General features: G+C 32.5%; 1 protein-coding gene across 1 annotated transcript; it reads left to right on the forward strand.

Moving 5' to 3' along the window:
• The first annotated feature begins 7,508 nt into the window (after positions 1-7,508).
• On the forward strand, positions 7,509-8,885 carry LOC132628134 (uncharacterized). The gene has a single exon (XM_060343868.1). The coding sequence runs from the start codon at positions 7,777-7,779 to the stop codon at positions 8,725-8,727; it is 951 nt and encodes a 316-aa protein (XP_060199851.1). The 5' UTR covers positions 7,509-7,776; the 3' UTR covers positions 8,728-8,885.
• The last annotated feature ends 851 nt before the right edge of the window (positions 8,886-9,736 follow it).

Below are 9,736 nucleotides of genomic sequence, written 5' to 3' on the forward strand. Positions count from 1 at the left end.
TCATAACTAACCAGAATGAAAATTTATCTACAATACATGGTTAACATAAGAAGATTAGGCCAAATAACACCCAGGGCATTTTCAGCTAAAACAAGCTATATTAACACCTAAACCATGCTTAACTGAGGACAGACATTGCTATAACAGCACATAAGACAGATTAAAACTAAGCTCAGCTAAACTAACGTAGCGAACAAAATAAATCTAGCCAAAACTAATATATAAATAGGCTTAACTATTAAACTGAACTAACACAGAAAGAACATTATTTAACTAACTAACCCATTACGTAAACATTCTTAATCACAAAAATAATAAAACTAAGCTAACACATAGCAACTAAAGAAACAGAAAAATGCAAAAATAAAAGAGAGCAGGGGAATTACTGACCTTCTACAGGTGCAGCGAAATGGGTGCGGGGGTCTCCGATTCACACTCGAACACTATCAAATCCGAGCTTGCGATGCTCGGATTCGCGGCAACAACAAGGCAAACGATATTCAGAACAACAGCAACAACAACTTGACCCGATATTCGGAACTACTGCGATTACTAAAAAACTAATATTTTAGGGAATTTTGGGTGGCTGAAAAGAACTTTTTTTTTTTTTTTAGAGGAATTTTTGCGCGGCTGGAAACTTCTCTTTTTTGTAGGGGGGATTTTTGCGACTCGAAAACTTTTCAATTTTCAGGAGGCCCCCCCTTTTCAGTGACTCAAGAAGTCAATATTTATAGGGGTAGAAGAACTAGGGTTTTGATGAGCGGGAATTTGAAATAAGAGCTCCAAATCGAGTCAACGAAATCGTTCAAATCCGAACGCTGTGCCCTTCACGCGATTTGCTGCAGATTCATGCCTGAAATGGACCGATTTTCTCTGGTCTTTGAAGATTATTTGCGTCTTGAAGCAAAAATGGGAAGGCCTTTCCCTTTCACGACAGAACACGCCAGTAAAACAGACATAGAGACAACCTTTGCGTGGAAATGGGATAGGAAAGACCTGTACACGGATGGATCGTGGCTGACAAAGTCACAAAAATGGAATGAGAGAGGGAGAAAGAAAAGGGACGGCGTCTGATCTGAGTTGTCTTCATTAGGTTTAGGGTAGTGAAAGGAAATAATGTGGGCCGGGTCGGGTAGATGTATAATGGACCGAAAAATGTGGGCTGTTCATTAATAGATTGAATTAATATTTTGGGCTTCAAGTTGGCTGAAATTGGACGGCCCAATCCCTCTTTAAATGCTTCTTTGAGTTTCTAAATGAATCAAAATAATTCTTTTATGCTATAAAATAGTGAGTAGTTAATTATGCTACTAATAAATAATAGCAATAATAATTGAAATAGTGGTAATGGTAATGGTAATAAAATAACGATATCTAGTAACTGCAATAGAATAATGAAATGCCGGTATTAATAAAATCTAATAATTATAGTAAAAAATATAAATAATTATCTCTTAAATTGCCAAACTATTAGAAGCGTAAATAGATATTTTGGGAAAGACGGGACAAAATTGGGTGTCAACAACATGTACATATTTGTATCAATTCATTTAGCGTAAACATCGAGTTCGGATAATTAGATTTTTTCACAATATTGAAGTAAGTGATCGAGCTTACTTTAGGTCCATTTATAGATCTAAAGTTGACCCAGTGAACGGTCTCTATAGTTTATTTACTTAGAGATCGATCAAATAGTTGAATTTTTTAAATGTTTCAGAAGATTAAATAAACACAACTTACTAAATGAAGTAAATAGATTAAAAGAATTAAAGTTGGTGGTATTAAAATAGAGCAAACACAATTATTTTAAGAAGCCGACCTTTTCTTCAAGATTAATTTATGGTCATTGCCTCATTGGATTCATCACCTTCTGAAACCTATATTTTATAGAACCGACCATATTCTTGCTTGCCTATTTTTGTTTTAATTCACTGTCACACGAGCATCATTGTGCCTTCTCCCTTTTCTTTAAGCTAAGATAAAGATGCACATGTGAGCATGATTATAAACGAAATTAAAGGAGATAATATCCTTGAAGATTACATAGGTGAATTAAAAAATAGATTAAGATAGAAAAAGCAAAAGAAAAAGGAGATAAAAGAAAATTCATAAAATTTGAGAAAAAGGACTGTGATAAGGTTTTCTATATATTGATATGTTATTAATTGCCACCTATTTTGTTCGCATTTTTCATCAATATTGTGGTATTCTTATCGGATCCTTTAAAAATATATTATTTTTTAAAAATACGGTACAAGTACATCAATATTTTTAAAGAATTCAAGTAACATAAATTCCACAATAACGCCACATTAATGTTTACTTGGACTTACAGACCATAAGTATATGTTGTGATAAATGTGTAAACACATAGCACACACTAGGTAATTTGTGTATGTGTGATGGACTTTAAGAAAAAATTGGTAACGATATCAATTTGGGACGTACGACTATGAAAAAATTGGTAACGATATCAATTTGGGACGTACGACTATAAAAGTAAACTATGGACAGGAGATTAGTGGATTTCAATAATCAAATGGTCGGTGCCCAAATTATAAAGTGGTCACAACAACTCTCGTCTCATGCCATAACCCTGCTTTCTCATACTATAGAACTGCTTCATAGAGAAGATACTTTTATTCTAAATTATTAAAACGATTGCTGCTCTAAAATTAACAAAAAAGAAAAAGAAAGAAAAAAGAAAAAAGAAAAAGAGATGCTCTAAAGATACATATGGTTGGTGAAGATAAAGCTTTAGAAGCAATTGTTTCATGATCCCTAATGATATATATATATATATATATATATGCTAGTTGCTTTTCAACCTTTCTCTTGATCTCGTAAGGAGATATTAATCTTCTTCTTTTATACAATATGGTTTTAATCATTTTCTTCTCAGGAAGGTAACATTTGATCACCAATCACCCAGAACGCAAAACACCAATAATTATTATCTAAGAAAAGGACGATACGGGAGGATATACTATTAAAATAAAACACATACGCACATAGAGAGTAGAGGGATTTCATAATCAATTCCGACACTTTTTTTTTTTTTTGGTTTAACAAAATTCTCCAATTTCTTCCGTGTCATTTTGTGAGAATGATCCATTTTAAATAACTTAATCGCGTAACTATTTCTTATGCTATTATTGCACAAAACTTACACTTAAATGTTTAATATAAAGATTTCCCGGATATTTTATGACACAGTACGTTGCCATCAAAATGAAAATGAGATCCGAAAGTAGGGTTTCTTGCCCACCACCTACAGCAGCCAAATTATGACCAGTGAATAGCTCTCAAATAGCTAAACCACTCTTGTGATCGGTATTAATTCAATGCATTTGCCCGCTTTCATTGATATCTTAAGCTTTTATTTAGTATTAGATCAATATTTAAGCTATACAGATTGTGAAAAGAAAAAGAAAAAAAAAGTATAATTTACCCAATATATTATATTTCCTCTTTCCTCATTTACGTAGCGGCGTTTGATTGACAATAAAGTTCAAAAAAGATATATGGTTTAAAATAAGTCATTGACTTGTATGACTTCAAATAATTTATTAAGAGTAAAATGAGAAGTTGAACGTCAAATTTCCTAACGTGAAGAAGGACCTGCACAATATAGAAAAGACAGAAATTGAATAAAGATATACGCATTATAAATCAAGTGAACCTGATCATAGTGTAATTTCAGGTGTCGTCAGTGCACAAAACTTGAATTCTTTATTATTGTGCATCGTCATTTTGTTGGTCAACCTTATATTTATTTTCTGCTTATTTTTATGTACAGAGTTATCATCATATCTTTTTGCAGTTTCTAAATTGTTTGTCCCTTTTCTTCTCCTCTTGCCGGGAAATTAAATAACTCATCTGCAGATTGTTAAAATCTATAGTCGGTGTAATTTTCTATATATGTTGACGTAGTGACTGAACAACCACTGCCCCTGTTCCCTCCCTGTGTATCTTTTCTCTAAATCACCAAGATTCTCACAGAAACTCTCATATACTCCCTCCGTTCACTTTTATTTCTCCACTATACTAAAAATAAATTTTCACTTTTAATTGTCACTTTTAGCATATCAAGAAAAGATAATTTCTTTTTTTTTCTGTTTTACCCATAATATTAATTATTCATTTCAAATTATTTTTCAAGTTCATTAAAACTATGTACCAATTAATATGAGTATTATGGTAAATTATGCACTTCATTTATTATTTCTTGAGGGGTGTGGACAAGTAAAAGTGAACGGAGGGAATATATTTTAACATTCTTCCATACGTAATTACATGCATTTACGTTCTCTTTGTAACGAATATATCTTGATTGATAATCCATTATATATAACATGTTAAATTATACTAATGGAATAAATATTTTTATGTTATCAACAAGGGCGGATGTATTATAAGCTAGGTGTTCAACCGACCTATGGTAGTTAAAGCTCAGATTATGTATGTACTTATAAAAGAATTGCTAAACATGTACAAATACTAAATTTTGAATCGGCCAGTTTTCTGAACCTAAAAGGTTCAAATCCTGAATTCCCTCTAGTTATAATGTGTATGAGTTTATGCAGAATATCCCACAAGTTTTCTTTTCTTTTCATAATGATTTTTTTTTTTTTGTAGTCACTAATTTGAAAGGATTTTCCTGTTAGGAATTGCCCTGATTTTCTTACTTATTTGGATTCTACATCATAATTATGCTTTACTCCAAAAAAGCTAACTTGATGGAAAAGATCTTTTTAGTAGAAAAGACTCTTCCATGTCTATCCATTTTCTTCAAGGAGAAGTTTCAAACATCTATAAATAGAAGATCTTTCTTCTCATATAGAAACACAATAACATCCACAATGTAGTAATCAAAGAGTCTTGTTTACGGAAAGATTATTCTCTCAATAAAATTTTATGTTTTTATATTAGTTTTTCCAAGGTCAATTGATCAAACCGTATTAGAATAATATGCTTCTTTTTAATAGAGTTTTCTTTGTCGTCATGTTTTTATATTAGTTTTTGTAAGGCCAATTGATCAAACCATATTAGAATAATATGCTTCTTTTAATATAATTTTCTTTATCATTTGATTTATCGTATTTAAGATTTACAAATTATTAGCTTTCGCATGACCTTGATTATTTCGATCCTATGTTCCATCATCATTTACTGGCACTAAATAGCCACTCCTAATTAGCAAAGAGACAAAGTAACTAAGGTGATAGTTTCAAAGCCCAAATAAGGTTAATAATACTTGAACAATACATATTGGGCAGGTCATCATATGACGTATTAAAGTCTCTTTCATGTTTCCACAAAGTAAACAATGATGGACAGGTCCTTAAATTACCAGAATTTAAGCTTATTAAAATGTTTGATAACTGCATCAATATTGTAGCTGCATGGTGCTAATTTTTTCCTCCATAAGATTTTGACATATTTCCTTTTTGTTCCCCAAGGGATCAATTGATCTTTTGTCGATCATAATGTTGGCAATTACGAACATTTAGCATTCTAAATTTTCGGGTTGGAACACACTTTACCAGAATAAAGAGAAATCTAAAGATCAAAAGTTTATTGTTCTTTATTTAAAAAGAAAATGGAGATCTACATCCAACTCAACCCAAAAGTTAGCTCATGTGGTGAAAAGTGCTCGAAGACCATATATATAAGCATTAAGCAGTGACAGAGTCGTGATGTTCACTAAGATAAGGGGAGCTAAAATATATAAAAAAAATTAACCTCATATATATTTAACTATTCTTACATATGTAAACAATGTAATTTTTTTGGGAAGGAAAAGCAATTGGACAAATTAAGTAGCTCCGCCTACGTGGGAACAAAGGCGAATCTAGGATTTTTAGAGTATGGGTTCACCACAAAAAGAAGAAGGAAAAAAGTGTGTGTTTAGTAAGGAATTGATCCCTAGTCCTCTTGGTAAATAACTCAACTTTCAACCAAGTGCACCATTTAACCTTATTGCAATATGTGTTCCTGCAAGTAATATTATACCAATTTAAAATATATATATATATATATATAAAATATCTAATTTTACGGAGAGATCATGTGTTCACGTGCCCCAAATTTAATTACTAAATTCGCCCTTGCGTGGAAACTCATCAAGTATTTCATGATTAGAGAAAAAAAGAAGAAGAGAATATTCAAATTCAATGAAGTATTAGTTATTAATTTATTACTAAGTGAAAAATTCAACTGGCTAGCACATTTTCCCTGTACGTGAGGTCATGAAGAGTTGGAAAGGCTAGTAAGGACCATTGAAAATCGTTTTTATGGACTGGATTTAAAGGACATCGCTTTCTAAATGAGCCCAATTTTATTGGAACCCAATGACAAGATCGAACGGTCACAATTGGCCCAACGGCTATTTGTATAATAACTGAATCCAACGGTTTTCATCGAATTGGCGGTCGCCGCCCTATAGTTACCCAAGTATGACGTCTTCTTTATTTTTTTTTTAATTTTTTTTTGGTTGTCTTCTTTATAATAAATTCTTTAAATTAAAATCTTAAAAATGGTGAATCGGGGACTCCTATTCTACAAGTCGCCGACCACATCTCTTGTCGGCTATTTAGGATGAAATTATTTTCTTCAGTTTCATATTAAGATTATTTTCTTGTAGGTTTTATACCATGTACGAAGTGTTATACTATTCCCTCCGTTTAAGTTTATGTGAGTTGGTTAGCCACGTTTTTCTTATTTCTAAATTATTTGAATTATAAATTATCATGACTTATAATACATTTTATAGAGTTTCTAAAATATACAAATTTTATTTTTACAAATTTAAAAAATTTATGTCAAAATTTACAGTTAAATTTATAAAATTAGATCTTCGTACTCCGAAAAGATTCACATAAGTGAAACAGGGGAGCATATAGTATTACTGTAAGAGCTTTTAAGGCAACTCTATGCTCATATTTGAATATCAATTATTATGTATATCAACTTGAAATAGCTGTACGAACCCAAAAACATCAAATTTTGGATTCGTCTTTAGACTCACGTAACATATGTATACCATGGTATATTCCGATGAATTCAGTATGTAAATAATCCATCACACAAGCTTTCCGTTTTATTTTATTTAGTATAATGGTGACATGAAATGAGCTTAAATGAAGAAGTGAGGAGTATTTATATAACTGACCCCAACTTATTTGGGATTGAAAAATCATTATTATTGTTATGTCATAAAACTTACTTTCATGTAACGGTATTTGCACCAAAGTCAATAGATGCATGACATGTGTTTACGCATATCTCTTTATCACTTAATCATGGATAATTAACACGCATCCTCATCTTATTAAATCACTTAACTATAATAAAGTTACACAATTTGGCATAAATATTGGGTGCACGTAAGTATATACCGAAATTACAACGACTATGACTAGGAGTATAACTTTATATAGAAGAAAAAAATAAAATAAAGTAGCCGTTGATAGTTTTCTTTTCTCCCCTATTTAATGTCGCCTTTGGTGATGGGGAAGACGTTACCTTTTGCCTTTGGGTTTTCTCGGATTCGCTTTCTTCTCTTATTCCTTGTTTCCTTTAATATCTCTTATAGTATATGATATATATATATATATAATTCTTTTCTTAGAATACATTAGTTTATGGAAATTCTTCTAATCCCTCTAATTTTTGGCTGATCTTGATCCGTGTTTATTTGAGATCAATCATTGCCACCTTGTTTTGCTTTTAATTTGTCTGAACTAAATCTTCTTCTTCTTTTTGTTTGGATCAATGGAAGCAGCTGCACCAATTAGCAAAAACTATGGTAGAAACTTGAAGAAAAGCATTAATAGGACATTTTCATCAACCCCTTGTGAAAATCTTGCACCAATTAATTATCAAAATGGCATTTTACAAACTCCTCCTATTTTATATCACTCATTTCCTCCATTTTTAGCTCATAAAAAGCAACCACCTCTTCTTCCTCTCCCAATCTCCAAAACTAGTGTTCATCAACATTACAATCATATCAATACTCTGTCCCAAAACAAGGCATTTTCTCTCCCTCCCATCAATAGAAGAGTCAACAATAATGTTAAGCCAACAAGAAAATCAAAATCATCCACGTCAAGTCCTAAGAAAGATCAAGAAAGCCCAAAATCATCAAAAGTAGTTATGGTTTCATCTACTAACCCCCTGGGCCCAGATCCAAAGGATCTGCCCAAAGATGTTTCTATGGTTTTGTCCATGTCATCAACAGGTGAAAAAGAACAATCCGGCCATTCACTAAGCTCTCAATATGCGCGGAGTCCAAAAAAAGATGATGCTAAAAGGAACCAATTGAGCCTATTGCACATGACAGGTGAAAAGGAACAACCAATCGGTGCACTAAACTCTCAGTATGCACGGAGACCGAAAAAAGATGATGCTAACAAGAACCAATTGAGCCTATTGCACATGACATCTAAAAAAGAAAGATCCATCAGTGCACTAAATTCTCGCAATGCGCGGAACCCTGAAAAAGATGTTGTTAACAGGAAACAATTGAGCCAATTGCACACAAATATTGTCAAGGAAAGTATTGAGACCTTTGTGGCGTTTACTACTATTTCTCCTCCACCAAGCAGCTTGCCTTTGCCCACTTTTTCATTGAGGCCAAAGCTTAGTTGCAACGCCGAGGCGTCTGCCGGAGTTGATGCTGGAGCTACTGACAATCTCCGGCGACTACTTAGACTTGGATGAAGTTTTAATTGGTAAATTGTGTATTAGCTAAAGGTTTTTAAAGAAAAAAATATCTAAATAAACTGCATCATCTTCTACATGTTTTTTTTTTCCCATTGTAGATGGTGATAAATTTACTAAAAAGGCAAATGATGCTAAAAAACATTTGTTAGTTTTTTTTTTTTTCGTTGAATTTTCTTTGGTTTGTTCAAGTAGACCAATGGTTTAATTTGTGGTCTCTGCCTGTGGTTTTATGTTGAAGGTACGAGGGGTGCGAAATACATGATTAGAGCAAGTGGCTATTTTTCTATTTGATTACCGCTAGCAATATATTTCCATGTTGTAAAACTTTGGTTATGTTATAAAATGATGCTAAAAGAGTCACAATATTAAAGGATGAAAACCATAGAAATAGAATGACAAAAGAGGAGAGATTTTTACTATTCTTCCAAAATGTGTTTCAAGTGTATTTCATATGAAAACTTATGCCTCTATTTATAGTGCTACATATGCATTCAATATATGAGAAAATGGAGGAACCATTAAGATGGTGGAGGAGAAGCATTATATTTGTGTATTGGACATCCATAATATATTTCATAACACTCCCCCTTGGATGTCCATAGATGATGTGCATCGTTAAAAACCTTATTGGGAAAAACCCTGTGGGAAAAAGCCTCAATGAAGGAAAAAAAAAAGAGTACACATATCTAGTAATACGCTTTGAGAGCTGCCTCATCAAAAACCTTACCAAGAAAATCCAATGGGACAAAACTTGGTTAAGGAAAAAAAAGTACAACGCGTATTTCACTCCCCCTGACGAAGACCAATATTCAGATGTCGGAGTCTTCGCATTCCAATCTTGAATATCATCTTCTCAAGAGTTGAAGTTGGCAAAGATTTGGTGAACAAATCTGCAGGATTGTCACTTGAACGAATTTGTTGCACATCAATATCACCTTTCTTCTGGAGATCATGTGTGAAAAATAACTTTGGTGAAATATGCTTCGTTCTATCTCTTTTTATAAAT

This window comes from Lycium barbarum, chromosome 2, assembly GCF_019175385.1.
Source record: "Lycium barbarum isolate Lr01 chromosome 2, ASM1917538v2, whole genome shotgun sequence".
Taxonomy (NCBI): Eukaryota; Viridiplantae; Streptophyta; class Magnoliopsida; order Solanales; family Solanaceae; genus Lycium; species Lycium barbarum.